The sequence below is a fragment of the Mauremys mutica genome, chromosome 16, assembly GCF_020497125.1.
Source record: "Mauremys mutica isolate MM-2020 ecotype Southern chromosome 16, ASM2049712v1, whole genome shotgun sequence".
Classification (NCBI taxonomy): Eukaryota; Metazoa; Chordata; order Testudines; family Geoemydidae; genus Mauremys; species Mauremys mutica.
The window spans coordinates 9,635,336-9,650,636 of record NC_059087.1 but is presented as its reverse complement, the minus strand read 5'-3'; the positions used below and the strand labels follow the sequence as shown (position 1 = coordinate 9,650,636).

The following is a 15,301-nucleotide window of genomic DNA, read 5'->3' as shown; positions in this document are numbered from 1 at the left end:
TGTATCCACTTCTTATAAGCTTCCCTTTTGGGTTTAAACTCACCAAAGATTTCTCTGCGAAGCCAACCTTGTCAGCGTCGCCTGCCATATTTACTATTCTTTCTGCATCGAGTCTAGGCCTAAATGAAATTGCTATAGTCAGACTCAATGTGATAAACCTTGTCCATAGGCTTTTCTGTACCCTCAATTCTGCACCCATGGTCTGGCTGATGGAGACCCTTCTGTATTCTGCACTGATCCTGACAAAATGCACCTCTGACGGCAGGAGTGGCTCTATGTATTTTGCTGCCCCAACCATGACAGTCAGGCGGCTTTCAGCGGTGCGCCTGTGGGAGGTCCGCTGGTAATGTGGATTTGGCGGCTTGCCTGCGGGAGGTCCGCCGGTCCCGTGCCTTCAGCGTACCTCCTGCCGAATTGCTGCTGAAACCGCAGGACCGACGGACCTCCCGCAGGCATGCCACCAAAGGCAGCCTGACTGATGCCCTCACGGCGACCGGCACGCCACCCCTCCGTGGCTTGCCGCCCCAGGCACGTGCTTGGTGCGCTGGTGCCTGGAGCCGCCCCATCTGACGGGCCCTCTACCCTAGCAGTGTGAATTGAATGGAAGCAGTAGGCACACTTGGGCGGTGGCAAAGAACAGCTCTAGCACCGTACACGCATTCAGACTGAGTCCGTTGGCAGGAAGGAAGCGTGTTGCATTCTCTAGGTTAAACCACTAGCCACACTTCCCTTTCCCTACTGTTGCGATGTTCCTTATTGCTAAATCCATAGCTCAGGCCCCATCAATTCCCTTTAAAGCTAGTCAGAGGGTGAGGGCAGCACTGGGCATTGGCGCTGGAAATAACGTACCCCGCACTCGCTCTATAGTTTGAATCATACCCGAGCGTAGCTTCTGCATTGCAAATACAGGACATGGATGTAAAATGTTACTGCGCGCCTGATACTTTAGCAGCACTAACCCGGTGGGGGGCGGGAAGGATTCTTTTTTAAGGGCCCTGCCTCAGGCGTCAGCACTTGTGGCAAGGAGGTTGCATCAGCTTCCTCGCCTGCATTGCTTGGCAGCGACCTGCCACAGGTGGCCGGAAGGCAAAATTCGGCCGCCGCTCTCAGGGCCCAGCCAAGACCCAAAAGTGGAGATGCCGGGGATTGAACCCGGGGCCTCATACATGCAAAGCATGCGCTCTACCACTGAGCTACATCCCCTCCGCGGGGAGAGCCCTGCCAACCGCCGCTACATGGATGCGCAACGCCAAACGGGTCCTTCCCTCTCTCTCCACGGCTGGTTTCTAGTCAACACCTTCCCCCGCGGCTCCACCTCCGCTCCCTCCTCTGCGACCCTTCCCCGGCAGCATCCCCCAGCCCGGCTGTCCGGGCCGCAGGGAGCCGGCTCGCCCCAGGCGCTGCTGCTGCACCCCGAGGAGGGGAAGGAAGCGGCTGCTTGTGCGCGCAGTAGCCGTGCTCTAGGCGGCCGCGTGGGGGCGGGGTAAAGCCCAGCTCCCGGCCTGGGAGCCCTGCAGCTAGAGAGAGACTCAGCGCTGGTTGCGTCGCAGCGCGCGTGTCCGGTATATCACAGCTTGTGGGCGAGACCTTGGCCAGGTACCTCCTCGTTAGTATAGTGGTAAGTATCCCCGCCTGTCACGCGGGAGACCGGGGTTCGATTCCCCGACGGGGAGACCGCAGTGTTTTTATTTCCTCCCTCTTCTATCCAAGGGGAATTTTGGCTTTGAGGATGGGGAGGAAAAACCCAAACCCTTCGTGAAACGTGTCATCATTGGTACAAGCCAGTCTTAGCACATAAACATCTTGGGCCAAGCAGCCTGTTCAACTGTTGCTTGTCAATTATTTTGCTGCAGTGGTATACTTCTAAAAATGATGTCCTCCACTCCAAGCTGGGTCCCCACGGTGTGGGGTCATTTATTGCAGGAGACATTATTGCAGTGACAGAGACGCAACTCCATTAAAAACATAATTGTGCTGTAAAAAGCTTTGATGTATGGATAACCTACATATCCATGTAACCTAGTGAGAGAAATGGAAACTATATGAGTCCTGCAACTGCTTTGAAGTTAATGGAGTAATAAACTGTGGGGCAGGCAGACTGCACCTCTCTATTCACACCCCACATGCTATTGTAATAATCTTTTTACAAAATATGCCTTGTGAGGTTTAATTTGAAAAGTAATAACTCAATGGTCGATAATGTCATGATGAAATGTGTGTTGCAACATTATAGGTAGAGTTATGAACATAAGCTTAAATTATGGCTGAAGTGTGTTTACTGGACAAGTCCTGGGAGTGGGTAAACCTGTTTCTGAAAGACAAAGAACAAGGTGACAACACTAGCCAGGTGTCATCAAAGCTGATGGACAATTACCTATCAAGTAGCCATTCTTTGGCAAGGAACCGGTTAGGATCAAACAGATCTGCCTCTTAGCAAACAACAGCATACAATCTCTTTCACCACCAGACCCCTTGATTCCAACCTTGCAGTGGAAATGAACTTTCTCTCTGGGTAACCCTCAGGAAAACGCATTTCAAAGCATGACTAAACTATAAAAGTGAGGGACAAAACCACCCCAAGTTCTCTCTCCCTATCCATCTCTTTCCTAAGAAGACAAAAGAAGCAGCCACTGGACTTTGGGTGAGATCCTGACCTGAAATTTGGTGAGCCCTGTTGCTGGAAGCCTCTGGTAAGAATTTTATCTTGAACCTAGTCTAGCTTGTAAAATTGTATTTCTCATGTAACCGTTTCTGACTTTAACGCCTTATATCTGTACTCACTTAAAACCTGTCTCCTGGTACTTAAATAAGCCTGTTTTTTTTTCCCATCAAAACTGTGTACTATGTGGGTAACTCCATTTAGGGTGGCAAACTGATGTATGTTGATCCGCTTAGATGGGCAATGCACCTAATATATCTCAACTGCCCAGGAGAGGGATGGAAAGTGCAGAACACATGTTTTGGGGAACATTCAAGATTGGGAGTGTGTTGGGGTCACCCCACAAATAGTAACCAAGGCAGTTGCAAGACAGCATGGCTGATGGGACAGGCTGATGGGGTCAGAGTAACTGGACCAGGTCTGTGGCTATACGCAAACACCCGGGGTATGCCCTGCATGCTGTTTGGCTGTTTGTGAGTGGCTCAGGTGGGAGCTACAGCAGCAAAACATTGTGAGGCAGCCCAGGTTGCAGGGCAATGGTGACACACCCCTCACTGTCTGGACTGCACCCCAGAATGTCAGAGGGGGATGGCCACTCTGGTCTGCTCTCTGACTGATTGAACTTTTAGATTGTACAGTTTTGGAGCACTGTAAGGATGCACTATCTGCAGCAGACCACCCCTGCTTAATCCCCTCGTTCTGTGTGCACTGTATTGTGTGTGTGTGTGTATATATGCACTACAGTGCGTATAGATAGATATAGATATATAGATTGCTGGAAGGTTATTTTAACTGAATGTATTATCCTCTCCCCACAATACTGTTTACCCATGTCAAATAGCTCACAATGCTTTGCACAGCTGAAGTCAGCGTTGGCATTTGAAAATAGGAAGCCGGTTAAGCTAAGATACATGAATGGTGATTCCTAGCAGAGGTCAGGCTGTTCCTCTCCACCCAACTGGTTTGGAACGTAGTATCCAAAACAGAGATAAGAAAAAAATCAGAACAAAACAAGTTAAAGGACTATTACAAACTGGTGGGCGTAAAGAGTTTTGTAACTTATAACATCATACTATAAATTCAATTAGCTAGAACACGTATCTTTGAAACAGACCTTGTGTGTAAGGGGAACATACTGCGAGATAAGAATTGCTTCCGGGTCTGTATGTCTCCTGTATGTAGGGTCTGTATGTCTCCTTTTCATAGTGGACTCCTTTGCCTTTAGACAAATTTGGCTACATTTGGATATTTGGTCTCTTGAACGTTTTTCAGCATGAACCTGAATGTCATCAAACAATTAGCTACACCTTTTGTTAGTAGGATACATGCATGGGAAGAAAAGCAGTGAAGGGGTTAGGATTTGGGCCATAATCCATATGTGCAGAGTGGTCACAAGGTTGCCGTGGAAATCCGAACTGCGTTTCCTCATTGTTGTGTATTTAGTCTCTCACTACCAGCGCTGGATACACATGGCTGTTCATTGTTTGGAAAAGAAAAGCAACAGAGTATTTGTTTGTATGTGGCTAAATACAGACACATTTGACTGGTGTAACAGGATTGCAAGATCCTGACTGGGTCTGAGCACCTGCACCCCTGTTTAGGCCTGACCTGGTTCAAATTGGAGAAAGTCTGGGAGTTTTGCCACTGACTTAAATGGGAGCAGGACAGGGCTGTTGATGTCAGCGGGAGTTGCCTGTGCCCAGTACCTCTCAGAATCAAAGCAGATTTTCACACTCCTGGGGTAAACCCTAGAATGCATGAAACACTGGAAACTGCAAGCATCGGGAGCCATCAGAAAAGCCACCAGACATCGAGGGCCTTTTCAAATACACAGTAACCTGCAATCAGCAAGTGCTAAAACCGGTAAGAAAAACTATGCTGAACAGCTCTGTTTCCTCTTGTTCACAGCTTCCTTATTTCTTAACGATTTTTGTTTAAAAATATAACAGAGCTGCAGGCCTCACTGAAGCTTGATGCACGTGCTATGCTTCAAGTGTTAAACTGAAAGCATTTTTCAGTTACTTGAACACACACATACAATAATTGGATGCTTCCATTAAGTGTAAAAAACATAGTTTTTATGCTCAGACAAGTTGAACATGACCAAACTGTTTGAAGGAGATGAGCTCGGCCCTGTCCTTCAAAGACTCCTGAACACCCATTTATTTCAGCTACACCACTAGCTACGTTCAATCCTGCAGGCCAGACACATTAGGAACAGTTATTAAAAACCGTAGGCGCTCTCTGCATGAGAATTTACAGTATCAGGCCCTTTGTTCTCTATTGAAAAAGTATCTTAAGTGGTCTAGTCTGCCTCTATGAGTCTGGATTTATTGAATGGCACAGCTAACCCACAGTACAGGTCTGTGTTCATATCCAGGCCTACATTAATAATAAATAATAACTGTAAACAATTCCTCCTCTGCACATACACAAAATACTCCTTTGGGCAGAAAACAAGCATTTAATCCATAACAACATTATTTAACAAATGTATGAACATGTCAACCCAAAGATCCACTACACATGATGAAGTGCTGCTGGACAGCAAGCTGGTGTTCATATTCAGCCTCAGCTTTCATTACCTGCCGAAATAGCTCAGTTGGGAGAGCGTTAGACTGAAGATCTAAAGGTCCCTGGTTCGATCCCGGGTTTCGGCAGATAATTTTCTCCTTTTTAGGAGGGGGGTAAGGGCCGGCGGTGTGGTGAGACCGGAAGTGCGGGAGCGCAAACCGAACCTCATACCCTCTGACGGCATTTGTGTGTGGGGGGATGTGATTGTTATTTTGACGGTGGCAAGTGGAAAGGTTCGTGTCCCCTGGGTGCGCTGCAGCTTTGCGAGCGCGCTGCCCGCAACGAGACTCCGGCGTTTGCTAGGGGCCGCGCGCGGGGCGGGCCGGGCCGGGCCAAGGCGCAGCGCACCTGCAGCAGTTGGGGGGCAGAGACTAAAACCTGCCCCCGCCCCCGCCCCCGCTCCCGCTTCCCAGCGGCGGGCAGCTTTGCAAGGCTCCTTGCACAGAGTATTCCCCAGGCTCGCGGCCCGGAGCGCGCGCCGGCCCCTTCCGCAGGGCTGAGCAGCACGTGCCGCGGACCGCAGCGTGGAACAGCCGCAGACTCCGCCCACCCCCTGCTCTGGGGTGGGGGCTTGGAATAGCCGCTCTGGGGAGGCGCCTCTCAGCCAGTCCTCGTTAGTATAGTGGTGAGTATCCCCGCCTGTCACGCGGGAGACCGGGGTTCGATTCCCCGACGGGGAGGGCGAGCTGCTTTTGATCCTTTTGCTCCATTTCATAGACCAGGGCGAGCTCTAGGGACCCTCCGCCCGCTCCTGTCGCGCTGTTGGGGGTCGTAGCTGATCCCTTCGCACGGCAGCCTTAGGCTGCAGCCACGGAACCGGGGAGCCCACGCGAGTCTGGACACGATGGCGCTGGCGCGGCACAAGTTCAGATTTGAGTCACTGGGTGTGTGCGGGGGGGGGGTGTGTATATTGCCAACGGCGAAGGGCCTTGCACGGAAAGCCCTGTCTGTCGCTCGTTGCGTGGCACCGGCTGCATCAAACTTCGCGCTGCAGGTGTCCGCTCTTTCAAGGCGAGCATCTATTCACTTGGCTGCAGCAGCACCAGCCAGGAAGGGGATGTAGCTCAGTGGTAGAGCGCATGCTTTGCATGTATGAGGCCCCGGGTTCAATCCCCGGCATCTCCATTTTTTTTCCCCACGTACCTTAATTTTTTAACAATAGCCACCGGCATAACCCCGTTTTTGGTGCTCCAGACCAGCATGACTATATAAATTGCATATATTTACAAAGCAATAAAATGATGTTTCTAGCAACATGGTAAGAATAGGTCTCATGTACTATTTATTGTTATTATTCATAATTGTATTGAACCAAAAGTGCTTTACCGACAAGCCTGAAGACAAGTTTCCTGCAGTAAATGGTTTACAATACCAGTTCAGGAAAGCATCACAAAATACACATTTAAGTGTTTTTCTGAATGAGGGTTTAAGGTCTCAGGCCTGTAATCTGAGCCTCTAGCACAAGCAGGGCACCCCACAGATCTAAGTGCAGGAGTCAGGCTTTAAGGGGAAATTCACCCATAGTGCCAGGCACCAGGCCAGGGGTGGCCAAACTGGTCTGGAGCCATTTTAAGCCGGCCCCCAAGTTCTCACTGGGGAGCAGGGTCTGGGGCTTGCCCTGCTCCGGCACTCCACTGGGGCGCTGGGTTGGGGGCTGTACCACACGGCTTGACCCCGCTCTGGCGCTCCAGCTGGGGCAGGGACCACTCCAGCACTCCAGTTGGGGCGCTGGGGCAGGGACCACAGCACGCGGCTCCTGGAAGCCATGGCATGACCCCACTCTGGGGCGCAGGGCTGGGAGCCGCACCACGCGGTTCTCGGAAGCAGCTGCATGGCCCTGCTCCAGTGCTAGCAGTCAGGGGCCGCTCCAAACACAGGAGCCGGAGAAGGGACATGCCACTGCTTCCAGGAGCCGCTTGAGGTAAGCGCTGGTCAGAGCCTGCACCCCTGAGCCTCTCCTCATGCTGCAACCCCCTGCTCCAGCCCTCATCCTCCTCCCACTCTCCAAACCCCTGAATCCCAGCACCGAGCACCCACCTGCAACCCAAACCTCTCATCCCCAGCCCCACCCCAGAGTCTGCACCCCCAACCTGAACCTGCACCCCTTCCCCCAGCCCTGATCCTCCTCCGACCCTCCAAATCCCTCGGTCCCAGCCCAGAGCACCCTCCTACACCACTAACTCCTTATCCCCAGTCCCCCCCGAGAGCCTGCACCACCAACCAGCGCCCTCACCCCACCCCACCCCACCCCCTGCATCCCAACTCCAATTTTATGAATATTCATGACCTGCCATACAATTTCTATTCCCTCATGTGGCCCTCAGGCCAAAAAGTTTGCCTACCCCTGAACTAGGCCCTACACCACTAATGTAGATATATGGCAAATAGGGCATGAAAATTAGGCAGGTATCTAATCTATCTAATCATGCTGTGAAACTCCATCTTGTAGCAAAATAGGTTGTTCTTCAGTTTTTATATTTGATCATTTTAAAATTAGTCCTGCCTAAATGCACACCGGCTAACTAACAGAATAAGCCTAACATCCCTGCCTATTTTCAGACTAGATAATTGGCCTTCTAAATTTGAGCTTCTATTCAAGTCTTTTATGTTTCTATAATTAAGAATGCACACAATGCAACCTCTTCCCTACAATTCCAAACCTACTTTGATCAGAAACTAAGGGACCTTTGCTTCAACTAAGCCAACTAGATGTTTAGATTTTTTTTAAACCTATTATATTATTGAGTAAATGTTAATACAGAAGAAGCTTACAACCCACTTACAGGCTGAAATAACTCCCCAAAGAGAAACCCCTCCTCCTGTAAATTCTAGGTGTGTCATGTGAATGTATGCCTGAAACCAATCAGGTAGCTGTTGCTGGGTTTCAGCTCGTTTTCAATTGGTTTTCAGCACCGTTAGGCAGCTGTATCTTTTGCGTACATGCAAAGGAAGGATTTTGTAGGTGGAGTGAACTAAATGCCATGTCAATGAATCATGCAAACAAGGCCAGGTTTTGTTATGGTCTTGTTGAAGGTCTGTATGCTTTGCGTATGACTCACAAGGCTCACTTTGGGGAAACTTGTCTTTCTCACATTTCCAAGTATCAGAGGGGAAGCCGTGTTAGTCTGGATCTGTAAAAGCAGCAAAGAATCCTGTGGCACCTTATAGACTAACAGATGTTTTGCAGCATGAGCTTTCCTGGGTGAATACCCACTTTGTCAGATGCAAGTCATCCGACAAAGTGGGTATTCACCCACGAAAGCTCATGCTGCAAAACGTCTGTTAGTCTATAAGGTGCCACACGATTCTTTGCTGCTTTCACATTTCCAAGTCTTTGATCTGCCCCCCTACGTGGCAGTCACCAGCCGCCAGTCTGCCTCTCCCACTCTGCTTTGTGTTTCAGGCCCCCTTTGACCTCAGGGCCTGGGTGCCAGAGGACAGAAGTATTATCAGACGAAACGAGAATGCACAATGCTGCCTGTTTATTTTTTCTGCTCTTTTTTCCACGTTACTTTTCACCTAGACATTCGCAACGACCCAGACACACAGAAGAAAACACACCATGAGACACAGAGCCCCAGCACACAATCACACGCAGGGACGTGTTCCCCAGGCTGAGCTGAGATCCCGTTCCAGGCAGGCGGAAATGCCAGTCCTGGTTTTGCTCCATCTTCCGTTTCTTGGCCGTCTCCGTCATCGAGTCATATCACACACTGAGCGGCCGGCTGATTCCTCCGCATTGCCGGCCGCAACTCGCCCCACCCCCGTGCTGGGTGCGCGCGCCGTATATGCAGTGAGACGAGATAGTCCCTGGCGGAGGGATCTCAGCTAGGGGCGGGAGAGGCTATATAAGGGTCGCGCCGGCGCTGTGACGCAGTTAGATCCGCTTGACTCTTCGTGACCGGCAGTTTGTTTGTCTGTCTGTCTGGAGCGCCGTCCTTGCGGTGAGTGGGGAATGGGCCTGGCTTGCTTCTGGGCTTCCGTGGAGAGCGAGAGGGGGCGAGGCCGGCCTGAGGGCAAAGAGGGTCCGAAGCTGTGCGGAGAGCCCGTCTGCTGAGGGATGTGGCCTGGGCCGTGGCGGATATTGGGGGCGGGGGGTTGGTGATCAGATTTGAGGAGCCTGGCGGGGGGGGGGGGGGAGCCAGCCCTCTGCGGTGACTGAGCTATAGGGGGGCGGCTGTGCCCCAGCGCGGGGCGGGGGGGAAGGTGCGCGACGTTCGGAGCGACGAACGGCGGTTCCCGGGGGGGGAGGGGAGGGGGTATCTTAGAGCTGGGCCTGCGCTAAAATGGCGGTCTGGGCGCGCGGAAGGCCCCGCCCCTTCATGGCCGTGGGCTGCCTCTGACGCCTGCCCGCCTGGGGGCGGGGTCAGGGACCGGCTTGGCCGCCCGCGGGAGCCTGGGCCGCCCTGCTCAGACCTGCTGAGCGCTGAGGTGAGCGGGGTGGTTTGGCACGGCCTGTCCCAGTGCATTGGGCGCGGCTGACCAACCGTGCTGACGCACTGGTCCTGCCGCACTATCGTTTTCAGTGTGACACAACTCGCGGGAGCAGGGCCCTGGAGTGAGCTTTGGGAGGAGGAAGTAGCCTGTGGGGGGGGAGAGCTGGAGTTGCAATTCAATGTGAGTACTGGCGTCAAAAGTTTTCTCTCCACTGCTTGATACTTAAGTGAAAGGGTAAAGTCATGCCTTTGTGATTTCTTGTGATGTAACTAGTATTTTGGAGTCCAAAAATGCTTATATATTTCAATAACTTTTTTTGTACAGAAAATGCAGATCTTTGTGAAAACCTTGACAGGGAAAACCATCACCCTAGAGGTAGAGCCCAGTGACACCATTGAGAATGTCAAGGCCAAAATCCAAGACAAAGAAGGCATTCCTCCAGATCAGCAGAGGCTGATCTTTGCTGGAAAGCAGCTGGAAGATGGGCGCACCCTGTCCGACTACAACATCCAGAAAGAATCCACTCTGCACTTGGTCCTACGCCTCAGAGGTGGTATGCAGATCTTTGTGAAAACCTTGACGGGCAAAACCATCACCCTAGAGGTAGAGCCCAGTGACACCATTGAGAATGTCAAGGCCAAAATCCAGGACAAAGAAGGCATTCCTCCAGATCAGCAGAGGCTGATCTTTGCTGGAAAGCAGCTGGAAGATGGGCGCACCCTGTCCGACTACAACATCCAGAAAGAATCCACCCTGCACTTGGTCCTGCGCCTCAGAGGTGGTATGCAGATCTTTGTGAAAACCTTGACGGGCAAAACCATCACCCTAGAGGTAGAGCCCAGTGACACCATTGAGAATGTCAAGGCCAAAATCCAAGACAAAGAAGGCATTCCTCCAGATCAGCAGAGGCTGATCTTTGCTGGAAAGCAGCTGGAAGATGGGCGCACCCTGTCTGACTACAACATCCAGAAAGAATCCACCCTGCACTTGGTCCTGCGCCTCAGAGGTGGTATGCAGATCTTTGTGAAAACCTTGACGGGCAAAACCATTACCCTAGAAGTAGAGCCCAGTGACACCATTGAGAATGTCAAGGCCAAAATCCAAGACAAAGAAGGCATTCCTCCAGATCAGCAGAGGCTGATCTTTGCTGGAAAGCAGCTGGAAGATGGGCGCACCCTGTCCGACTACAACATCCAGAAAGAATCCACCCTGCACTTGGTCCTGCGCCTCAGAGGTGGTATGCAGATCTTTGTGAAAACCTTGACGGGCAAAACCATTACCCTAGAAGTAGAGCCCAGTGACACCATTGAGAATGTCAAGGCCAAAATCCAAGACAAAGAAGGCATTCCTCCAGATCAGCAGAGGCTGATCTTTGCTGGAAAGCAGCTGGAAGATGGGCGCACCCTGTCCGACTATAACATCCAGAAAGAATCCACCCTGCACTTGGTCCTGCGCCTCAGAGGTGGTATGCAGATCTTTGTGAAAACCTTGACGGGCAAAACCATTACCCTAGAAGTAGAGCCCAGTGACACCATTGAGAATGTCAAGGCCAAAATCCAAGACAAAGAAGGCATTCCTCCAGATCAGCAGAGGCTGATCTTTGCTGGAAAGCAGCTGGAAGATGGGCGCACCCTGTCCGACTACAACATCCAGAAAGAATCCACCCTGCACTTGGTCCTGCGCCTCAGAGGTGGTATGCAGATCTTTGTGAAAACCTTGACGGGCAAAACCATTACCCTAGAAGTAGAGCCCAGTGACACCATTGAGAATGTCAAGGCCAAAATCCAAGACAAAGAAGGCATTCCTCCAGATCAGCAGAGGCTGATCTTTGCTGGAAAGCAGCTGGAAGATGGGCGCACCCTGTCCGACTACAACATCCAGAAAGAATCCACCCTGCACTTGGTCCTGCGCCTCAGAGGTGGTATGCAGATCTTTGTGAAAACCTTGACGGGCAAAACCATTACCCTAGAAGTAGAGCCCAGTGACACCATTGAGAATGTCAAGGCCAAAATCCAAGACAAAGAAGGCATTCCTCCAGATCAGCAGAGGCTGATCTTTGCTGGAAAGCAGCTGGAAGATGGGCGCACCCTGTCTGACTACAACATCCAGAAAGAATCCACCCTGCACTTGGTCCTGCGTTTAAGGGGCGGTAACTGAACTTGCTCCTACTAGCATCTGAATAAAAATTTCACTGCACCTTGTTCCAATAAAGCTGTTGCATTCACAACTTTTTTTGTCTGTTCCTTTCTAATGTAAAAGTGCACCAATTTAGTCTGACTCAATTCAGTTCACTAGAATTATAGAATAAATGACTCAGCTGGTAAATAGACTTTTTATTTCATTACTCCAACTGTAAAAAATTTTTACACTGTTGGTAAAGGTGGTAAAATTGGCCACTAAATGATAAGGTGCTTCTGAGATGTCTGGAATCTAGAGTCTTATGGCTGAGCTGTATCAGCTACTTGTTACTAGAGTCAGACTAACCTTTAAAGGTTGCTGTTGTGCTTGTGGCCCCTTCTGTGCTAGATAATGCGCACAAATATATAAGCACAGTACCTGCTTTGAAGAACCTTAATTTGAAACAAGCAAGGATGCATGGGGATGTAAAAGTTACCTGGCAGTTCTCAGATTTGATAGTCATTTCCAGTATTCCAGTGTGTGTAAATCAGATTAACCAAATCTGCCCTGTGAAGAATAAATAAAAACAGCTTGTCCATTAAAAAAAATAAATTACAACCCAGTTAAAATTGGTCAAGGTGGTCTCACCAGACCCTTACAGTATGCTGGGAAGGAATCCATTTTAATAGCTGCAGTGAGTTTGGCATATATCAAGTAAGCATTAAGGTTACTGTATTAGAGCAGTGTTTTTCAATCCGTGGGTCGCGACATGTAAGGCACTGGGTTGCTTTGTTCTGGTCAACAGCGATGACCGGGACATTAAAAGTTCTGTTGGCAGTGATGCCCAGCCATGGCAGGCTAGTGCCTATCTCTTCTGACACTGCGCTGTGCCCTGGAAGCTGCTAGCAGTGATCTGGCTTTTAGGCTGGGGGGCCATGGGGCTCCATGCACTGCCCCCACCCCGAGCACTGAGTCTGCACTCCAGCCAATGGGGGGGGAGGGCAGGAGTGGGGCCTTCGGGCGAGAGTCATGTGGAGGCGCTTGTGCGCCTTTGCCTAGGAGCCAGACCTGCTGCTGGCCGTTTCTGGGGCGCAGCATGGTCTGTGGTCATGCCACTGAGCTGCCAGAGGCAAGTCCATGCCCCAGTCCCCAGCCCTGACCCCCCCTGCACCCCAGACCACTCAGCCCAGAGCCCTGACTCCCTCTGGCACCCTGACCTCTAGCCCTGAGCCCCACCAAACACAGAACCCCTTCCTGCACCCCAAACTCCTCATCCCTGGCCCCACCCCACAGCCCTGTCCCCATCCTGTATCCTACCCCAGAGCCCCCTCCCACACCCTGAATCCCTTATTCGTGAGCCCCTCCCAACCCCCTCATCCCCACTCCCTTGGGTCACAGGTTTGAAAACAACTGGTACAGAGTCCACTGTAGCTAAGGCCTCAGTTCTAGTGTGAACATACCTTGCTGCTACATTTAGCAGTAACCTTACAGTAATGAAAGATGAGGATGCTTGAGCCCCCAGTAAATGATTGGGATGAAGAGAACCTGCAGAAGTATGTTAAAAATTCCACATTAATGCTATCTGCATCTCTAATAAAGGGATGCAACATCCCAGTTTGAAATAGTGAATTAAATTGAGCAGTAGTTGTCTGCAATACAGTGCAAGGGGTTGGTAATTAGAAACATTCTGAAGGATCCAACCTAGTCCTAAGTGATCTGCCTCACCATGGATGCGTTTTCCTGATTAGAGATGGAAAAACAGCAGGAGTCTCAAACTCCTTTCTCAAAATGCTTTGATTGTTGGTAGGGACAAATGTATAGGGAACACAGAATGTTATGGAACCCTACCTTCTGTTTGTGTAGTCTGCTGGTAGAGCAGAGTAATGCATCACATTAAATACACAGTTGCTTAATGAGATTATGTACACTTTACCATTCCTCATCTGTGCAGGAGTCAGGACCTGTGGTTTAGCCTGCAGTCAAAAGTCCCTGAAGCCTTTAAGGAGAAAGGGAAGCTGCATTGGTAGTTCAACATGTGACATTTCCTTCTGAGACAGTGCTGATGGTGGTGCTAGAAGGATGCTGAAGAATTGTATATTTTGAATAAATGTGTAACTAAGGTCCTGACCACTGGGAACAAACTTCTTGTGGAAACTTTGGAAAAATTATAGGCCAGGTCCTCTGACTGAGTTCAGCCTACATAAAGTCACTATACAATTTCAAATAGTTTTTCCCAACTCCTGTTCTAGGGGAGCATATGGTGTGGGTGCCATTCTACTTCAAAGCAGTGATTTCTAATTGAGAATACCTGTGATGTGATTCAGATTGTATGCTAAATTAGTGTATTACAGTACCTTGAACGTAAAGCACTATTTAAAAAATAAGAATCGGGATAGATTCATTTAAATCCATTTTAATAAACTTTTCTGTTTGTATTTCAACTATTTTCTAAAGAGAGGTGCATTCTCATTGCTTAATATAAACATTAGAAGATGGTGATTTGAAACTAAATAGAGCCTTTACACTAGATTTTGGTACCTATTTTTGCTTCCTGGGAAGGAACACTATATATAAATTAATGTAAGCAACTACTTAGCTTAATATTTTTGCATTCTTAATTGTTTTCAGTACATTAGGAAATGGTGAATGATTCATTGCTTGTTTACTAATCACTTTTTCCTCATGATTTGTTATAACTGGAATTTAATTAAATACAAAACAGCATAACATTTATTATTATTATGAACAAAAGCCCTTAATACAATACATGACCAAAGTAAGTGGCCAACTGCACTTACATAACTCCACCTCCACAAGAGGCATAGCACTAATGTCAATGTAGTTAGGATGATGCAGTATGTGTGTAGACTGTGCTACTTATGTCACCTGTTGGCTGTCCACTTTGAATGGGGCTGACCGCTGGAGCCCTGCCTCCACCCCAGAGCTGACAGCCAGGTGCTGGGTTCACAGCTGTGAGACCTGCCCGGATGCTGACAGCCCAAGTTGTCAGCCAGGCGTGGCTTGGGGCGGAGGGGCAGCTGTGACCCTCCACCTACAGCTGAGGCTGTCAGCCCCAGGACTACCAGGTTCCAGCTGTCAGTATCCTACAATGCCCCACTTCAGCCTGTGGAAGTGCTCCTGATGAAGATGTGCACCACTGACAGAAGAAGCAAGTGTGGACATGAACCCCTGCTTTAATTACTGCAGTGGCTGTATGTCAACTTAATTTTGTAGTGTCCGCAAACCCCAAGTGTCACATCCTGGATTTAGCCGAAGGTGATGGCTGAGCCCCCATTTCTGGCCTCATATGGTTAGGCCACTGTTAAAGATCAGGATGATGAAGGCCCTGGGGTGTCAGGGTGGGTTCCAGGTGACTGGAGTGGCAGCTATCCCAGTAAAGCTTGCAGCTTTTGGCCCCCTGGCTCCTTTGAATGGCACAAAGAGGCTGTAGCTTCATCCCATGAACATTAATCTATTGAAACGCTTTTCCGTGATTTCAGCAGTAAACATTTC

At 49.8% G+C, this 15,301-nt stretch overlaps 1 protein-coding gene and 5 non-coding genes across 6 annotated transcripts; 5 read left to right on the top strand and 1 right to left on the bottom strand.

Annotated features, from left to right (window-relative positions):
- Positions 1–1,131: 1,131 nt before the first annotated feature.
- Positions 1,132–1,203, bottom strand: TRNAA-UGC. Its single transcript has one exon. It is a non-coding gene; the product is annotated as a tRNA-Ala (tRNA).
- A 398-nt stretch (positions 1,204–1,601) lies between these two features.
- On the top strand, positions 1,602–1,673 carry TRNAD-GUC. Its single transcript has one exon. It is a non-coding gene; the product is annotated as a tRNA-Asp (tRNA).
- A 3,573-nt stretch (positions 1,674–5,246) lies between these two features.
- TRNAF-GAA lies at positions 5,247–5,319 on the top strand. The gene has a single exon. It is a non-coding gene; the product is annotated as a tRNA-Phe (tRNA).
- A 522-nt stretch (positions 5,320–5,841) lies between these two features.
- On the top strand, positions 5,842–5,913 carry TRNAD-GUC. The gene has a single exon. It is a non-coding gene; the product is annotated as a tRNA-Asp (tRNA).
- A 373-nt stretch (positions 5,914–6,286) lies between these two features.
- TRNAA-UGC lies at positions 6,287–6,358 on the top strand. The gene has a single exon. It is a non-coding gene; the product is annotated as a tRNA-Ala (tRNA).
- Positions 6,359–9,017: 2,659 nt separating this feature from the next.
- UBC (ubiquitin C) lies at positions 9,018–11,897 on the top strand. Its single transcript, XM_044989876.1, has 2 exons — positions 9,018–9,177; positions 9,995–11,897. Exon 2 carries the CDS (start codon positions 9,998–10,000, stop codon positions 11,825–11,827), a length of 1,830 nt encoding a protein of 609 aa, XP_044845811.1. The 5' UTR covers positions 9,018–9,177; positions 9,995–9,997; the 3' UTR covers positions 11,828–11,897.
- Positions 11,898–15,301: the final 3,404 nt, after the last annotated feature.